At 34.7% G+C, this 19737-nt stretch overlaps 3 protein-coding genes across 3 annotated transcripts in view; 2 read left to right on the top strand and 1 right to left on the bottom strand.

Moving 5' to 3' along the window:
- LOC129795524 (transcription factor AP-2-alpha) overlaps positions 1-3242 on the bottom strand; it is a 69993-nt gene extending 66751 nt beyond the window's left edge. The window contains exon 1 of the mRNA XM_055836893.1: positions 2740-3242. Within this exon, the coding sequence (XP_055692868.1) occupies positions 2740-2778 (39 nt within the window). The 5' untranslated portion in view covers positions 2779-3242. The remainder of the gene's footprint in view (positions 1-2739) is intronic.
- LOC129795447 (mediator of RNA polymerase II transcription subunit 1) overlaps positions 1-19737 on the top strand; it is a 1235552-nt gene that overhangs the window by 439560 nt on the left and 776255 nt on the right. The window lies entirely within an intron of this gene.
- LOC129794430 (facilitated trehalose transporter Tret1-like) lies at positions 11802-17821 on the top strand. The gene is made up of 5 exons (XM_055835182.1): positions 11802-11808; positions 15137-15503; positions 16380-16714; positions 16781-17167; positions 17814-17821. Exons 1-5 carry the CDS (start codon positions 11802-11804, stop codon positions 17819-17821), a joined length of 1104 nt encoding a protein of 367 aa, XP_055691157.1.

Genomic DNA, 19737 nt, shown 5'->3' with positions numbered 1-19737 from the left:
GCAGAAAAGGATAATAAATTAAAAAAAATCATATAAGTAATTTGGGAATATTTTAAACATTTTGAAAACTTTATATGACGATTACTATAAATTCTGAGAAAAATTGAGAATTTCCCAGGAAAAATTTAGATTTGTTAGTAAGAAAATTCACAAATTAGCTGCCCTATTGCTATTTGTTATAAATACAACCGCAGCTTCTAATAGTTTATGCTTCTCTACAACCAATTATGTCCATTAGAAGCTGTTTACAGCGTGTCTCTCTACCATACAGTTGGGTCATGATGATTGAAGGCCCGATAGCGGGCATAAGAGCCGCCTTGCGACGTTTCCAAAGAGGAGTGACGAAGTCACTGGATCGCCCATTAGTTATTGAGTCACCATATCGGTGTATAAGTGTACAAAATGCAACGAAGAAGTTGTACTCAAAGTCAATGGGGATGCCGCTCAAACGCCAGCCCCGCCGCAGGAGACTCTGCACCGGAGCGACCGACGGGAAGTCTATTAAACCACGCGTGCCGACCCCCATCGGGGAATACCTATGTCTTTATTATCATGACTTCATAATTTATTCCCTTTGTTGCCCATCTCTCAATAAGCATATGTGTACACATATTTGTGAATTGGCGCCTTTTTTCACCTTCTTTCTTAATTCAATTTGTATTTTATCCTCTTGGATCTCTTATATGCATTTGGCACTCTATTGCATTACATAATTGATTCTCCTCAACTACCTATATAAGCTTTGGGTATTTGTGAAACATCCCTCACCACACTCTTTGTGCGGTCAAAGACGTGAAGAGGGTGCTAAAACCACAAAATGTCAAGCAAGTGTCACAAAACAAACAAAAGCAACGGACCAAGCCTATAAACCACCCCCTATGAGCAAACTGAAAATTGCAATTCAAATCCATCTATACACCACTGGTTGATCCCGGCGCTTGTTTGTTCGGGAACGCGTGTGGGTGTTTGTCTGATGCGTGAATTTATTGGAAGTCACACTGCGAAACAAACCCTCTCTCGCATGATTCCCGAACAAATTGGATCCCAGTCCTTTCTAACGAAGAAAAAAAAATGGGGAGAAAATATATCCCGTATCTGCACACAATCATGGAGGAAAATTAAAGTTCCACAACCCCTTCTTCTGTGGCCTCTTGTGCGAATTGTGAACCTGTCGGCCAAATCAAGCGTCTAATATATCAAACACACAAGAAGGAATCCTGACAGAGTCAAGAAGTGTTCTCTGGGAGATTTCGTTTGTTGTCATCCCAACCCACCAAAGCCACAGAAGAATTTAATCATTGCACGTTTGATTTAGAATGCATGTGACACCACCCCCATTGTAAGCACGCGTCCTTTTGCAATTTGAGTGCTCATCCGGCAGTCTTTGTCCGCAATTTAAATTAATACCGGAAACTGTGAGCATCCAATATAATAGGGGATGATTGCCGGATTAATAGGGCTACGTGACAATTTTTCAGTGATCTCCTGCGGATTCCACAACCCTGTAATTTTGTACGCAACCAATTAAGGGAAATTTTCACGCATTGTTTCGGAAAATATTCATTTGATTGTGATTTCAGTGAAATTATTCCAATTTTACTACAATGAAAATTTGGGTTTTTTCATGCAGTTTCGTGGGAGAAAAAAAAATCTGGAGAGAAAATGAAAATGATTCATTTAGCCCCGGCTTCCCTATGCAGTTAATTATTTAATGAGATTCATCAATTAATCCGCCAAAAGACAAAAGAAACTTTTTTCCTATTCAGAGTTACATATAAAAAATGATTTCCACAAATCTAATAAATGAACAATTAATTCTAATTTTTATTTATGGTTGAATAAATTTAAAATACAAAATATAATTGAATAATTAAACCTAATTAATCCAACGGCTGTATATTATTGAAATAAACGAAAAAGTTTATTTGCATAATAGTTATTGCATTTGACGACACACTTGGGTCAATTTAATCATATTAAACGCATTTTGAACATATTTAATTAATTTTTAGGGCTTTTTTAAACATATTTTTAAACTTAAATAGGTGGTCTGAATTTTAATTTAAGTTTTGTTTAATTTAATTCAGGAATTTCTTTTTCTCTTAATTCAATATTTTTTTATATTTTTTTTCTTATGGAACTACCTACCTTATTTTACAAATAAAAAAATAAAATTTATATCTCATATTTCTATTACCTATTATATTTTTATAAAATTGAAATTCAATATGTCAAACATAAAGTTGCTTGAAAATCAGAATAGATTTAATTTAATTTATAGTCAATATTTTAATAACAAAATTAGTAAATAAACAAATTATTTAATATACATATTATATACATCCATAAATATAATATATATAGCTTAAACCACTCAAAGCAGGGGGTAACCGACTATGCTTAGAATGTACCGCAAGACTGCACCGCGAGTGGCAAGAGTGGCAAGAGTGGCAATGAAAAAGTGGCAGGAAGTGCACCGCGAGTGGCAAGAGTCGGATACCCCCTGACTCAAAGGGTATCATTCACAAAATATAAACACTCCGAAGCTTTTGGGGAAAGTCATATTGAGGTGCTTTTCCTCAATGAAATCACCTCACTTGACTTGCAAGAGCGAGACTCTTAAGGGGATGTTGGATGGAAGAAACCTTACAACACAGGATATTGAATGAGGAGATTTATTAAATTTTTGGGACCACTTGGGGGTAAATTGAATTGGGAAGTGAGTATTTGTTGCCTTACCTGCCAAGCGTTTGCGTCGAGTGTTGCCAGGAAGGACATGTTGAAGTTGTTTGGGTAATCCAGAATGATGGTACTTGAATATCAACTCCTGCGGCACAAAAAAACTTTCCCAAATGGCTCACTTCCGTTTTAGTTTTCCCTCTGCGAATGGGGATGTTTTTTTGTATCACTGTGAAACTTTCACTACTAAAATGTCTAAAATCCACATTTAATCACACGCACACAATTTAAATTTAATCATCCGTGTCGTTTAGTTGCCAGAAAATATTCCGCAAAAAAGCTCAACCCGCGGGGATGTGAAAGCTCACACAGCAATTTAATTTGGTTAAATCAAATAAATATTTTTCAACGGTGTGGTTATTAAAGAGTGTTACAATTGCAAGGGGGGGTATGTGTGTGTCTATATGTTGGAAAATAAATATAACTATGTAGTGTGGCTCATATTATATTTTCCCCATTTAGCTGAGTTGGTGAACTTACGCGCTAAAGGTTTCAATACGACTGCAACGATTTTCAGCCCTCGGCTATTAGATACCCGGGGGTGTATGCTTGCTTCTGCTACTGCCATCCTCGCCTCCGCACACACAGAATTTCCCTCCCTTATACATAGAACGTGTGCTATGTACTGTGCTGGATGGCTGACAGAGACCCCACTATGGTTCACCCACCCATCTGCAGGCTCACGTTCGTCTCTCGCAGCCGCCAGAGGGGCTCCATCTTTCTCTCGTTGCTTTCATGCTGTATTTTATATGTTTTCAAAACCATGGAAAATTTCACAATTTTCATGAAATTTTTCACAATTGTATAAAGTTTGGTATAAAGAAAGCTTTAAGAAAAATTAAAAAAAATTCGATGAAATAATAAAAACTGTTATACAACTCAGTGTTTTATAACACAAATTGGAAACTGTATAAATAACTTTTTCAGCCTTAAGGTTAGAATCGCAGTATGATAAAAGAGTTAATATGCCCAGAAATAAAAAAAATAAAAAAAAATATATATATATCCAAAAACAATGACTGTATAACAGTTACTCAGGTTGAAACTGACGGAAATTTTATGTTTTTGAAGCTTTAGGATAAATCCTTCCGATTGCGTTAGCCAAGGGACGGTAGGTCAACCCAAACACATCCTTTCAATTTTAGGGACCAGAGCTTTCGACGCTACTGTGCGTCTTCCTCAGTGGTCAATTGTGTCTTTGTTTGGGAATCGTCAAACGTCTGAAATCTGTGATCTCGCGGATTTTCATGTAGGGGATTCTCTTTTTTCTTTGATTTTCTTTCACTGTCTTTCACTGTCTTGGCAATTATCTGAGGCATAACTGATGGGTTTTGGTTTTGGTTTTGGTTTGGGTTGACCTACCGTCCATTGGCTGACGCAATCGGAAGGATTTATCCTAAAGCTTCAAAAAATGTATATAACAGTTAATTCAATTTTTAAAAATATTATTGCAAATAATAGTTTTACAAGGAATGCCTTTTATAACTTTTTTTTTCTACATATTAGTATAACAGAATAAATTTGGTTATATCAATTTTATTTACATCATCAAGTTTCGCATCTGAGTATAAATCTTTTGTAAATACAAGAATTGTTTATGCAAAGCCATAGTTGTCAATTTGGAGATAAGTATAACAGCATAATGACAGTGTATAATTTTACTAGTATATCATGGACTATATTGTAAAAACATCTAGTTTTATTCAAAATCCCCAAAATTCAAATAAGTTTCGGAGTTTCTTTCAAATCTATACAAGACACTAAAAAACCAGTATAACACTATAAAATTTTCTGTCAAATCAATTTCAAATGAAATTTTCAATTTTCCTTAAATTTCATGAAATTTTATTACCTCTCCATCGATGAACTTCCTACCATGGAGTGTGTCAGAAAGAGAGAACCATTTGAAATTGAGCTCCATGTGAGTCTTTCTCCATCCTTTAGGGATGAATTTCAGCCAACAATGGGGAAGCTTCTGAGCGCCAGGAGTCACATTAATGACGCTCGAAGCAAAAGCTCCGGCGCGAGACTTTTTACCCCATCACCGTGCTTTCAGCAAACAGAAGAAGTTGCAAAATAATTCATATAGAGGCAAGGTGAAAATTTTCTTTCACCTCCTTCCAAACACACCTCATTGACGGGATATCTTCACACGGAATAATTGAATACACAGTTGATGGAATTCACAAGAAAATGCTATGTGCAAGATGAAAATCTAAAAGGAAAGAGAATTCATTAATTTTAGAGATTTTTTCTGGATTAATACTCTTTCTGCAAATTTTTCTTAGAATTTTCGCCAAAAGTTTTATTAAAATGAAAGATTAGAGGTCTGTTATAAACAGTTTTTTAATTATGTGTAACAGATGGTAACATATTTAGTTGGAGGTAAAAATATTCATTAATTTAATCAAAAAATCTTTTTAAACTTCTTTCTAAGATAAGGAAATATTAAATTAGTTTAGTATTTTTTTATAATAATGTATTTCCACACAGAATAATCATGGATCCATTTAAAAAATAATATTATTTAAAAAAAAATGGCAGAGTCACTAACTGTGTTTAAGAGTTAAAGAAAAATAAATGTAATCGATATTGTAGATCTTTTTATTTTATTAGTTGGTATAAAAATCTTTTATTTTCTGTATGGATATTATAAAATTTAATTAGAATTCTATTCATCCTTACAATATGTATGAGGTATAGTATTGAATTGTCTTGTGAGAAAGCAAGAAAAAGCTGAATTTGTGGGAATTTTTTTATTGTTGATTTTGCGATTCAATGTAATTTTGGTGTGCGGTTGTTGGTTTAAGGGGTGGGCATATTTAATAAATCCATGGCGAAATTATATGCACCCTGTGAATATCTACCCCCGGGTTATATTGGGGTGTACATTGTGTATGCCTGCTTCGCAATTTTGGGTATGTGTTTTTGGGATATGTATACCCCGTACATGCTAAAATCGGGGGAATGGATCAGAATTGCCTGGAGGCGGGCTCTTCCTTCCATGTTCATCCTCACACAGCACCCTGTTTGGCATTTTAGATGTGTACGTTGGCTCCTATATATGGTGCAGGGACTAGAAGGGGGATGGTTGGTGAGATATAACTGAGGGATGGAACTAAAGCGCGCACCATGTACTAAATGCAGAGTTATGTTGCGTTGCCCGGAGCTGCGCGTTTGGTCCCTGTTACACACATTTATTATAAACGCAGGAGGAGGAAAATACTATTCTATCTGCACATAATGTTCCAACAGCAATATAATAACTCGCTCTTGTTCTCCTTTTTGCCAAACCACTCTGTGCGATGGGATGAGGGGGAACATGATGCAATAAAAGCTACATGGAAGATCCTTCTCTTGCTCTAAAAATCTAACACATAGCATCCCTCCATTATCCTCACCATAAGATGAATTGAACGGGAACTGGGAGAGAGAAAAGGGACTCTTGGTATAAGGAGTCGATATGTGCGGGCAAGCAAAGGAGAGACCCTCACCATTTATGTGAAAGATAAGAAAATTCCATTTGGAATTCATGAGAAATTCAACTGAAACAACAATAAACCCATCATTTACATTTTTCCAATTCCTTTCTTTTCTCTCCATCAACCACCACTCACCCCCTGAAAATTCTGATTTATTCAATCTGCGTAAAATTCGGAAAACGGAGATTTTTCTCTTTTACATTTTTTTTCTTACTTCGAAGCCATTTTTTTTCAAGGGTGAAAAACATTTTCGATTTCACCCATCATAGCAGATGAATAATATTGAATTGATATTATAGCGTAGGAGGGATGTTTTTCGAGTATTTCAATCAACATTAGGAGCGATTTTTTTTCTTTAAGATTTGTTAACCAAAAAGGCAAAAATTGTTTCTTCAGGAAAATCCATTTGAGTGTCAATTGAAGGGAAAATGATCTTACATATTCATTTCTTAAAATTCCCAACTTTAGGTATTAATCGGAACACGTGAACTTGAGAAAGATAAAAATATTAGAAAGTTTTCCGATTTTTTCCAGCTGATCCATTGAAAAAAAAATGAAAGTACATAGTGTCATTGAAGTTTTTTTTTTATTCTTTTAAATTGATTTCACAGAATGAGAGATTTTCTCATACACAAACGAATATATTCCTTTAACTTCCTATTACATTTTAGGCACAATTGGTGAATTTAGTTTAATCATTTTTATTATTAATTTAGAAAATTTCAAATTTAAAAAAAAAAGGAAGTTCTTTTTTTCTTATATAAACGTACGATGTCAACCATTATATTCCTTGAAGTTTAATAAAACCAAAGAATAACATCTAAGAAATCTTCAGAGGAAATATCATGTACTGTACAGGGAGATCAAAGACGTTTTCCATCCTACCAATATGCTGTAACAATGTTTTTTCTTTGGCAATTGGAGAAGCTGCGATTGGTTGTGGCGATGCAAAAGACGTGTGCTGTATAAAAGAGAAATTGCAGCAATATCTAATTATGTTGTGGCAGTGCCGAATGGAGGATTCTCTTTTCTTATTCCTCTTTTAATATACAGAATACACTTAATTAAGTGGAAAAACCCCTTTGGGTGCGTGTGGTTTGCATGTCATTTGGCCATACATACTTTATTCCTCCTCCGCGCGCGGGATCAACAAACTCCCTCGCAACTTCCACCCTCGAGCAGAGAATTAAAATTCCTCCTATTATCCCTTTTGGCTCTTGATGTGTTTTCTGCCATATACACATAAAACGATGAACTTGTCATGGGCAGAGATGCGGGAGAGTGCTTCAGTCCTGGCCTCAGCCCTAGCTTCAGCTCGGTGCGTTTTGCATGAAAAATTTGTCATTTGAAACGATATAGAAAACATTGAGAGAGGCTTTAGGGGTGATGTTGTGATGGCATAGAGAGGGGTGGGTGATTGTGGAAAAATGATAGACTCTCTGAGAGCAATCATTAACCATAATTGGGGGTGTAATAGCGAATTAAATCTCTCACAGAGCAAAGGGGTTTTGATGTTTCCCGCGCGATGCCAATCACTTTGTACAACCGAAAATTGTAAATTCATCCCTTATAAGAAGAAAGGGTGCATAAAATCGTTCAATTACATTTCGCAGCAAGGGTTTCATGAGCTCACTGTGCCGACAAAATTGATAGATCTCGAAATATTAAGCTCTTGTCCAAACATCCAATCCATAACGAATGAAAGGGAGTTTCATTAAATCCACCAGCGCATCCAGAAGATTAGCAAAATATGTAAAGAAAAAAAATGATCTAACAGACAGCATATCCTAATCTTCTAACCATTTTTCTCATCGTAATCATCTCTCGTGATCGTTTTTGGATCATCTATACTACGTAAAATTCTCATAATAGCTTGCGCGATATTCTTCTTCGCACACACTCGCAAGGATTTTGAAGGTATCTCAGGTATTTTTTGTACCGCCGTCGTGGCTAAAAATTGCGGGAATTCCTAAAAAATTGCGCGCGGGCGTCTTGATGCACCAAAAATGCAGCCAAAGAGTTAATAAAAAAAAATATTCACCAAACAAAAGGCAACCTCATCCAACATTGTGATTTTCCCTTGGCAAGAGATCTTCAATTATGGGCACGCAAAGGGTGCGTTTTTGCGCCAACAAAAGAGATTTGAAAGGAGTTAAGAATTCACGGATTCTTCTCAAATCTCCTTTTAGACCATGCGAACAGATCAAAAAATATATGCATGCGATGGCTCTCTTTTTTTTGCAGAACAGAAGAAATATTTAAATCATATCTCATTGAAATGAAATTAACATCCCAATGCTACCACTATTCCACACAAATTCGTCTGGTGCGGAGGTGCAATCGTTCAATATGACTGAAAATTAGGAGGTAGTCATCCATGTAGAAGCCATAATTTGGATAGAGAAAAGTGGTGGATGGGTTATCATTAATTCATTTCTCAGCTTTTTGTTTGCCAAGACTTTTATATGGCGTTGGATGCAATAAGTTCGCAGAAATTCAGATTCTCACGTTAACAGAGAAAGAAAAATAAGTCATATGAAGATAATAATGGCTGAAAATGTCTTTTAATTTTAATAATTTTGTAAAATTAAGAGAAATGCAATTAATAAATCAAACGTTTCGTTTAATTTAAATGTTCCAGTCTTTAAACGTTTTTGACTCTTTTGAACCAAAAACTCTTAACGATTTTACTGTGTTTATTTATTTATTCTAACCTGTGTCGTTTCTATTCAAATGTTCGATATTTTTTATTAAGTTTCCGGAATCTTTTGTATCGTTTTATGTTTCTTTTCTAATATCAAACATTTCTTTAAAATAAAAATGATGTTTAATCGAAAGTTTGACATTGTATTAATATCGTTTAACAATTTTTTTTAATGTAGTTTTTAGCCATTAAATCTTTTTTTTTCAATTCTAAAGAAAAACCCTAATTGCTTAAACTTTTAAGGTGCTTAAGCACCAGAACTTTTATTCGGAAATCAATCTTAATCTTAAATCAACATTAATCTTTTATCTCTTAAAATTTCGTGATCTTATAATCTTGATTAAAGAACTCAGCCCAAAATTGATCAAAAAAATATAAATGTTATAAAATAGCTACAAAAATTGAAAGAAAATTTTTCTCAAAACCGAATTGTCTTGCTGCTCTAATAAAATTTTCCCCCGACACTTGAGTCGAAATGTAAATATTGCCAATCAAATATTAGCAGTGTGTGTTACTTAAATCCTCTTCTGTGCCATCAAACATCCACTTCAATTTTATTTCTGAAAAAATCCCTTTTCCATTTTCACTACATATAAATCCTAATCGCTCTTTTGTAAATCGCTCCTCCAGTACCAATGTGTGGTACTGCTGTTGTTGTGTCAACAACTCTTTTTTTTTCTTCACAGGATAAATGCATCAATTGGCCCTCGAGAGTTAGGGTTCACGCACAAGAGTTCTCAAATGATACTTATATGTACAGATATGGTAAATTGAACAACGACGAGCTTTATTATTAATCCATCCTGTGCTGGAGAATTTATTCGCATATGAGCCTTGATTAAATGCATAGACGCGTCTGGTGTTTTTAATATCACTTTGATCGATGTTGCAAATAGATGGGCTATGTGTGTGTGAGGATCTCTTATGCTGTAGTGCTCTCTCTGACAAGAATCCATAAGTCGCTGCGTGCAATTTGCATAAACGGGAAAGAAAAGGTGAGCGCGCGAGTGCAGTGGCCAAACCTCCAACCCAGGCCGTTGGTCAGCATCGCGTCAAGGCAAGGTGGACAGTGCAGCACAGATGGGACACAACAGGGCAGTGTGAGCAGGACAGGGTGTACCCCTGAGAGTGAGAGGGGTAACGAGGAAAATTGCCATACAATGCACCACATATTCTCTTTGGGCATGGAAATATGGTGGAGAGTTCTTCTGTGGTTGGGATAAGAGAAGAGGCAAAAAAAAAGTACGCGATCTCTTTGGCTCTGTGGCGGAATTGCGAATCTTGGGTTGAATAATGCATAAGACGCGGGACAAATATGGCTGCGGGCACATTTATCTTTTTTTATTCTTCCTCCATGCGCCTCTGCCCTTTCTGCATTCTATATATCTCAAAGGTTGATCCACATTGAGGTACATACATACATATATAATATCCATATAGTCATCTCTCGGGATGTTGGCACTTTTGGACGAGAGGAAGGCACATATTCCACGATAAGACATTCCTGGCGCAAGCTGTAAAAGGAGTTTTACGATGATCTCCAAGTTGGCACCACCAAGCTCAACATGCCAACAACCCTCTCGCGCAAAGATATGCTGCACGTTGATCAACAAAACCCATAGCCATTGCCTTTGCAAAATCTCTCTTGGCTTGCAAATGAAGAAGCAATTTGCGCATCTGTACACAAAGTGATTTATACAAATTTTGCCAAAATTCAAATGACAGATAAATAATGAGTTTATGGGGGCATATACACAGCACCAAAGTCATCGCGCTTGCAAATGGATCGATTTTCCCTCTTTCTTTCAAGAACCATCCTCGTTCGCCCTCGCGATGATTAAAAGAAACGAACGCAGAAAAGAGAAGACAATCAAAAGCAATTTTCTCGCGCGTATTGCCTTAATTTCCGGTCAAGTGGGTGAAGTTGAACTTCGCGATGCATTCCCATTTCGAATGTTTCGCTCCCTCTCCACTCTGTCAGGATATTAAAAAACTTCGCTTTGCTTTTGCCATTCGTCTTTCAACCCATATACACAAAAAAGTTATTTTTTTTTTAAGATTTAGGTACCAACAGATGGTGGAATCAATAACATCTCTTAAGATTTATTTTTGATTTCATTTTCTGAAATTTAAATTGACGCCAAATAAATGGTCAGGATCATCGTTAAACAAGAGCTGTTAGAAATAGATTAGGATTGTCTTGAAGATTGTTCTTCAAGACAATCTTAAATGCCGTGGATCGTAGAGAATGAATCTCTTCTAACATTTATAGTTATTGATTAAATGTTTATTTTAAAAAGTTGTAGTGTCAAAGAACTTTATTCAGATTAACGATTTAACCCAGATATGTCCATGAATTTTTCGATATTTTCATAAAAATTAACCACAAAATTGTCTAATTATTGAAATTTCGCACAAAACTTCTCTTTTAACCTCTTAAGGCCATAAGGATTTAAGCGGATGGAATGAATAATTTTTGGGATTTCTTTGAACTCCAATAAAACAATTAAAACATTTTTGGTTAAAAATCTCAACTTTAAACTTGTTCGTTTTTCGTCCTCCCAGATTCTGTTAATCCTTGATATGTCCTTTTATAATCGAAAAATATTCAGGGATCATATAAACATAGTTTGATTTGGACTAAATATATTAAAAAAAAAATAACTAACCAAAATCGATCCTTAAGTGGTTAACCGAATCAATTCGATTGTGTAAAAAGATCATGCAAAGTTAAAAAAAACTGAGCGTAAATGAGTTAAAGTGCAATTTTGATGATTTATAGAATTCATTAAAACGATTCAAACCTATTTCAATTCATATACAATTACTCTTTCAAATGTTAATTAAAGTCTTAAAATTAATTATTTAACCCTTAAATGTCAGGTAAGTAGAATAAACTAATATGAATAAAAGAAAGTGAATAGTTTAGAAGTGTGAAAAAAAGAAATCTTTCGACGAAAAATCAAGACTTTGACGAGATTTTCGTTCTCACTGATCTTGTAAATCGTTGTATTGAGTGTAAATTATTAAGATGAAATAAAAGAGAAATTTTTCTCAAAAGGAACAAACCGGAAATGTACCTAAATACATTTTAAAACAAATTAAACATTTAGGTAAAATAAAAAAGTCAAAGGAAAGAAAATTGCAAAAGTTTCAAAAGATTCAAGAGAATACCAGAAGTTTTGTGTGAAAACTATTTTAACATTTCCACATGCATTTTCTCCGTAAGTTATGTGTGTGTCTTTATCTTCTTTCTCTCAAAAACTTTATCTTTTTCTCTGATGAAAATCATCAATTCCAATCATTCTCTTTGCAAAGTTCCACCCCCAAAAACAAGACTCTGCAATTAGATTCTCTCTCCCTGGAAAATGCTAACATTATATATAAAAACTTTTTTGCACTCGCTATTCCACCTTCCTTCGTTGTGGATCATTATTCCGATGGTTCCGATGTGTTCCTCCACACAAGTGGATTTTTCTTTTCAGAGGTGATCTCAGTGCTTACGAAGAAATTGCTGGGTCTCGCGTTGTACGCGTGCTTGTTTCGTGAGGTGATGGGTCAAATACTGACCCCCATGAGATCCCCGCGGCACGTTTAGCACATAAAGTCACGATAGATATCTCAGGAATTTTTCGTCATGTCAATTTATTCTTTAGTTGGTTATTTAATAATGTTCCATCGACACCCTTTTTCCGTCATGACAAAAGCACGAGGACACGGCACTTGTTAAGAACTTTATGCTTTTGCTTGTTTTTTTTTAAGTAGTTCATTTTGCGAGGGTGAGGGACTCTCTCAAGTGCGTACACCGGAAATCGAGTGTGACCGAGAGTTAAATTGAAAATTACACGGTTGCTTACATTCCCTCGGAGGCACACACACATCAACTCACCCTCCTTCGCACATGGAGGGACCCTCGAGAGCCCATTATTGTGTGGTGCCAAATATAAGAAATATTCATTCATTTTTGTGGGGAAATAACTCATTTTTTGAAATTGTAACCGATGGCAAAGAATGTGCACAAGAAAAGGGAAAATACATAAAACACACCCCATATAAAATCATTACAACCTCTCTTGACAAAAAACACACTATATATGCCTCCCATGAGCTACACAATTAAGTGCAAACCCACAATTTTGTCATATGTCCGCTCCGGGATCATTTTTAACAACTTTTTAGCAATCTCATATGCATAAATGGTTGTTTTTTCGCTTCGCGTCACCCAAACACCCATGAAATTATTTGAGCACATGTGGTGCATTAATTGCCCTTTTTTACCATTTACATAATTTGCTCATTAACATGTCTTTTAAGTTTAAATAATGATGGTATGAGCATGAAAAAAAAATAGTTCAACACCTCAAATAAAATACAATTGCGACAATGGTGACAATTTCTCACTGCGCGCGACAATTAATGCAAATTTCATGTTAAACACATCACCCAACATTGGGGTACTATGCATCTGCCAGGGAGTTTGGGTGTGAGGAAATTTGAGGAAAATCCACAATTTAAATTCCAAATTGATGACAAATCCATGAGATTCGCACCCTCCCCCATTGCCGCGCCACTCGAGAGATCATTGAAGTTTAAAGTGGAGGTTTTTCAATTGGAAACAACAAGGGTGCAAAAGTGATTACCATTTGATTCTCAAGAGGGAAAATATTTTTCCTCTCATCCACTGATTTATGCAGCATAAATCACTGCAAAGGAGAGAAACTCTAACCCCACACCATCGTATTGAAAATTACTTTTGTAGGTTTGTAATGAAAGCCAAGGGGATAATACTGGGGAAATTTTCACTGAAAATGAGAAAAAAAATCTTTTTAATCCAAGTTGAAAGGAAAACAGAAAAGGAAGAAAATATATTATTGAATAACTTTAACGAATAATTTTAAAAATCCCCAACAAATTCACGTATATCTTACATTTCAATGTGAATTCCCTAATACTTAAAATTATTTAACATAGAAAATGAACAATTAAAGCTTTTAATAAAGAATATTTTAAAAAAAAAGTAAAACATGTAGAGTACAGTCAGGTATTGATTAACGTCGCATGGGATATACTCTTTCCACTCATTATTATTAATGGGTGGAAAGAGTATATCCCATGCGACGTTAACCAATACCTGACTGTAATTATTATATTTTTGTTCATTTTTTCCTAACCATTAAGAATGTTTATGAAAAAAAATACTACACTTAGGATCAGACCGTAAATAACAATGTGTACGTCATTTTTAATTTAAGAGATCTTCTCATTTCTCATTTAATTAAGTCAGAATAAACTGGTTAACATTCGGTTCGTAATGGGTTTTAATTTAATTTTTATGGCAAAAAGTAAAATATTCTATTTATCTATCTTTTTTCGTTAATCTTTACCTTTTAACGACCAATAGAACATTTCAATAAATTCATATTACATTCCCGGATTTATTTACAAATTAAAAATTCCTTATTCCACCCTATTTTCCCTTCCTTAATACCTATATCAAGGAGATTTCCAAAGAATTTGGAAATAAACTATTTTTAATAAAATAGTTTAATGCAAATAAAAAATTGATTAACAATAAACAGTCATGTTCCCCTTTCTTGCACATTTCTTTTTCCAGTTGATGGACTATTAAATTCTTAGAAATCACGTGGTAGATAATTAAGAATATTTGACAAAAAGTTTATATTACGCGAGATGTTTGCACTAAAAATAGTAGGTACCAGGTCATTAGCCTCTAATATTTTGAATATAACTGTTATGATTAAAAGGAAACTTTAGTTTTTCTTCTTCCCACAAACACCTCGTGCCTTATGACGCGATATTCATCACATAAATCATGCGTAGCGACTAAATTTCAAACTTTCCACTATCAACAAATCGTCATTTAATAGACTAAATTTTTCTTTTTGCTGCGCGATGTTTTTTCCCCTTTGGATCATCATTAAAAATAAATTGGGAAAAAATTCAGGGAAAAACTTATAACGTTGCCATTAAGTGACATTTTGGTTTCCCCACAAAATGGTTAATTATACCCCTAGCTTTGTCGAATTATCAGTACAAGTCTAGCTAAGGAGCTGAAAAGATGATTTTCGCGATAAATCGAGGAAAATTAGTTCAAATTTTTGTGGCCATTCTTAGTAAATTTTCATCATTTTCCTAAACTATTTGTGAATTTTTAGTGAGTTTTCATTATTTTCTGTATTATTTTTTTAAGGTTGTTTTGTGGGACTTTTCATGGGATTATACGTGGGATGGACATCTCCGATGGTGACAATTTTCTCATCCAAAGAAGAAACTCCACTTCCCAGTGGTCCGATGACACAGACTGAGATTTCTTTGATGTCCTCTCTGCTGTATATTGGTGCCATAATTGGGGCATTTCTCAGTGGATGGCTGGCAAATCGAATTGGGAGAAAATGGGGAATTTTCATCTCAATGGTACCGCAAATTTTTGCAAATGTTCTCATTATTGTTGCCGAAGAACCTATTCTACTGTTGCTTGCCAGAACTGTTAATGGTTTCGTTGTTGGTGTTGCAAATGTGGTCTTACCTATTTTTCTCTCGGAGATTTCGGAGGACAGGTAAAAATTTTTAATTATTTTTTAAGAATTTTAAACACCTTTCATTAAAAATTTTAATAAGCCAGTCACATTTATTTCTGAGGATGATATTAATTAATTTTTAAGGAAACAGGTGGTCAGTGAAATTATTTATCTTAAAAATATAGAGAAAACAATTTTATTCTGAACCTATAAAGGATCAATCAGAGATCTATTGTAGGTATTTAAATTAAATGTTTATTAGATTATTGTCAATCAGCCTTTCGTTAGTAGGGTAAAGAATTTTTGCTCCAATTTCTGTCTTGTTTGTTAACTTTTTCATGTAAGAATAAGATCAGGAGATACTATTTTACACAATTTTACGTTTCTCATAAATCACGAAAGATCATTAATTTGTTTTTTTGTAATTAGATATAACAAGATTTAAGAATTTTAAAAAGAAATATTAGTGACCAAAAAGTATTTTGTTTATATTCATGTCTAGTTCACGTTGGTTTGTCAAATTGTTTTTAATAGGTCAGTGTTAAATGTTTAAAACATGGGTTTTTATATTAAATTCTTGTTAAATGTCTAGCGTCTATCGAGAATGACGTCAGTAGTAGTTTTATTCCTATTTAAATGTTTTTTTTTTTAATTAAATAAATATAATTTTATTGAATTGCGAAAAAAACTACAGGGTATTTTAAAACTGTACAAATATCTAGATCTTTACGTAGCTTTAAGAAATGTCTACAAGAGACACTAAAATCAAGTATAGCATTTTCAAAAATTTCGAATTTTAATAATTCAATCCCAGATCTGATAAACGGTTAGCATAACCAGTTTATCTTTATAGTTTTAAACTTTCAAGAACTCTTAAAAAATGTTCTAAAATATTTTTTTAATATTTCCTTCAAGCCTAAAAACAACTATTGGATTGTTCTCTGGAATCATCTTCAATATTGGTATTTTCCTTGGAAAATTCCTGACGGGATTCTTTGGGATCTATGCAGTTCCGATTTTTACTTTTCCTCTAACCGTAATCTTCATTGGAGCTTTTTTCATTTGCCCCGATACTCCGGAATATCTTTTACTGCGTAACCGACTCCAGGATGCTGAGAAATCCCTAAAATTCTACAGAGGAATACCTAAATATCAACCTATGCCCGAAACATGTGCCATGGAGTTTGAGGAGATGAAGGCTGTTGTCAATATTAAGGGTAGAGGAAGTCAAGTTACAATTGAGGACTTTAGTAAGTATTTATGAAAAATTAAAAACTTTTTATTATTATGGTAATGTGGAATTGCTGATTTTGTAGAACAAGGAGCAACAATCCTTGCAGTTATCATCAGTGCTGTTCTAACCAGCACAATGAATTTTACCGGCGTTAGGATTACGACGTCATTTACGGAGGCTCTGCTAATTGATTCTGGTATCCCGATGGACACTTCATTGGTGGATATGGCCATTTCATCAATGCAACTTATTGGAACACTTTCCTCCATCTACATAATGCGAAAGATTGGTGTTCGAAAGTCAATCCTTATCTACTACACTCTAGGTGCTGTAGCTCTTATAGGTGCAAGCATTCACTACTACCTACATGATCTAGGACTAGATCTTTACCCCGCAATGTGGTCCTTCCTCACTTTCCTTGCCATCTCCGTGGTAATCCCCTCAACGGGACTCAATAATCTCAGCTATAGTATCCCACCTATGATTCTACCTCACAAAATCCGAGGGCCTATCCTTGGTTCCTTTATAGTCTTTCACTTTATTATTGCCTGCTTCATGATGCAATATTACTTGAGTTTAGTAAATAACATCGGGAATACCATGATTGTTGGAATTTTTGGCCTTTGGTGTTTTTTTGGTCTAATTTTTTCATATTTCTTTATTCCCGATGTTAACCGGATGACCTACACTGAAATTGTGGATTTGCTAAACAACAAGATACCCCGAAAATTAAGAAATTTTTCATAAAATTCGTTAATTTTCTTTTGAAAATGTTTTAAACTCAAGTGAATCGGATCGATGTTGCGCAATTTAGAATATTCTACTCTAGGTTCTATCAACCTTGAATAAAACTTATTTGAACAAAAAACAAATTATATTCGTTTTTTTATTATCCCATCATATACTTTAGTTTTAAAAAAAACCTAATTTTTTCTACTTTTTATTACAAGTTCGTCATGAGTTGTAATTTTTTATAATTCTTACATTTCTTCTTACAAAACATCTAAAAAAAAACACTTGAAAAAACCTTTTAACAAACCATTAAAAGTTCTTTTATATAAAAGTTTTAATTTAATTTCTAGATATTTGTTTTTGTTCACAAAACAATTTTCCAGTTAATTAGAAAAATCTCAGATCACAGCCCATGTGTAAAATTCAAAAAGAAAACAAGAAACTCCCTCAGTAAATTAATGACTGCCACGAAAGGGTTAAGAGAACTCATTTAACCCATCATATCTCATTCAATCCTTAAACAAAATTGTTATGTGTGTATATAAATTAGGAAAGGACTTAGAAATGTGAATGTAAAATTGCATTCTTTCGCAGGGCGATCTCATAAAGTTCACATTACTTCTGCATTTCTGACAATTCCGTGACATTTACGGCAGAAATATAAAATAAGGCACCTCTTTTTCTGCCATCATAAATCCCATAAAATATCTCACAAGACTCTCGTAAATTTTTCAATTAATTTTAAGAGTTTGAGTCTTGAATGAAATAACTCAATCTCCATGGACCCCATTAACAGTCTCCATCATGTTTAGGGTTGATTTGCACATTCACAACAAAAATGTGAAGAGACTGTTTGAAATGTTAAAAAAAAAAGAAAGAAAAACTGAAGAAACTTGAGAAAATGCAACCTCTATAGGAGCACAAATAACCTTACAGATAGCTAAAGAAATGATGAGCGAAGGATTGGTGTGGAGCGAACCAATAAAGTTCTCGATGTGTTGCAAATGCACAAACATGTGGTGAAAATTCATAATTTACGATTTGAATTTTTTGCAGCCTCTCAATATGCATTTCCATGGGTATGGTGGGGCGTATAGGGGGTGCGAGAGTCCCCCGAAGGGGACATACATTGGTACCCATAAAATCATTTAAGCCGTGTAATTTTATTTTAAGAGCAAACCTACAACGAGACGCACTCCTCGCGTCCTTTTTTTAACGCCGCGGAGAACATAAGCGCGCGCGCGGGGAATTAACTATCCAAAACTAATCGATGAGTATGCACAAAAAGGCATAAAATAGCCGTGACTGGGGCCCATAATATGGATATTCTATTTCCACATTTTATGCCATTTATTTGCACTCCTAACGAGATTCTTCGGCATTTATTGCCCCAGCACCGTCGAGTGACTTATCGTGGGCATTTTATTTGCATACATAGGAAGAGGAGACCTTAAAATATGATATGCAAATGCATAATCGTATTTTCGCCTGCAACACGATATGTCCTCCATATCGTTTTTCCTCTTCTTTTTTTTTTGTACATACCCTAATGAGCCCTTGCTGTGCTGTCCTAGCGAATTGTTTTGGGGGAGTTAAGAGGCGTGAAATTGGGCACGTGAGGTGCACAACATGGGAAATGTTATGATGCGACCTGTTCAACGATAGAGAAGAATAACCCACCCCCTCGGTTAACTTTCTCAAGATGCCACACGTGCGATAAAAGTGCTTTGTTGGTCGCACCATTGAGACTCAATACACAAATTATAATCTATCGTAATGGGATTATCGCGATATGTGCGACTAAAGGGGCATATGCGGTGACAAAAGATCCCAAGAAGGGTATGCTAAATCTCATTAGCGCACCGATATTTACCCAAAGACTCAATGACACATTGCTCTTTTCCATGCACGCCCTCCTCCGCAGCAGCAACATAATGCATTCACTGTACTAAGGGATACCCTGAGTAACTTGTTAAGAATTATTTCAGGGCATAGAGAATTTTAGCTGAATACTATAATTACATAGTAAATATTTTACTTAGAATGGTTCAAACACCTTAACCCTTTCGCGACCATCATATAAAAAAAAATACTTTAAAATACATATTCTTTCGATTGATCTTTCTCTGTGAAAATGTCTTCCTTATCTTTCAAGGCATTTCTTTCAACCCTTTCGCGTTCATTGTGTCATATGCTGACCTCATTGTGAAAAGTTAATTCTCGAATATAAATTTTAGCCCTTTTACCCTTGGAGGATTTTGCTAGCCATCATGGCCAATTCGACATTTTTTAAATCGTCATAGAATA

This window comes from Lutzomyia longipalpis, chromosome 4 (assembly GCF_024334085.1).
Source record: "Lutzomyia longipalpis isolate SR_M1_2022 chromosome 4, ASM2433408v1".
Classification (NCBI taxonomy): Eukaryota; Metazoa; Arthropoda; class Insecta; order Diptera; family Psychodidae; genus Lutzomyia; species Lutzomyia longipalpis.
The sequence above is the reverse complement of the archived record's forward strand: the minus strand, read 5'-3'. Positions and strand labels throughout refer to the sequence as shown.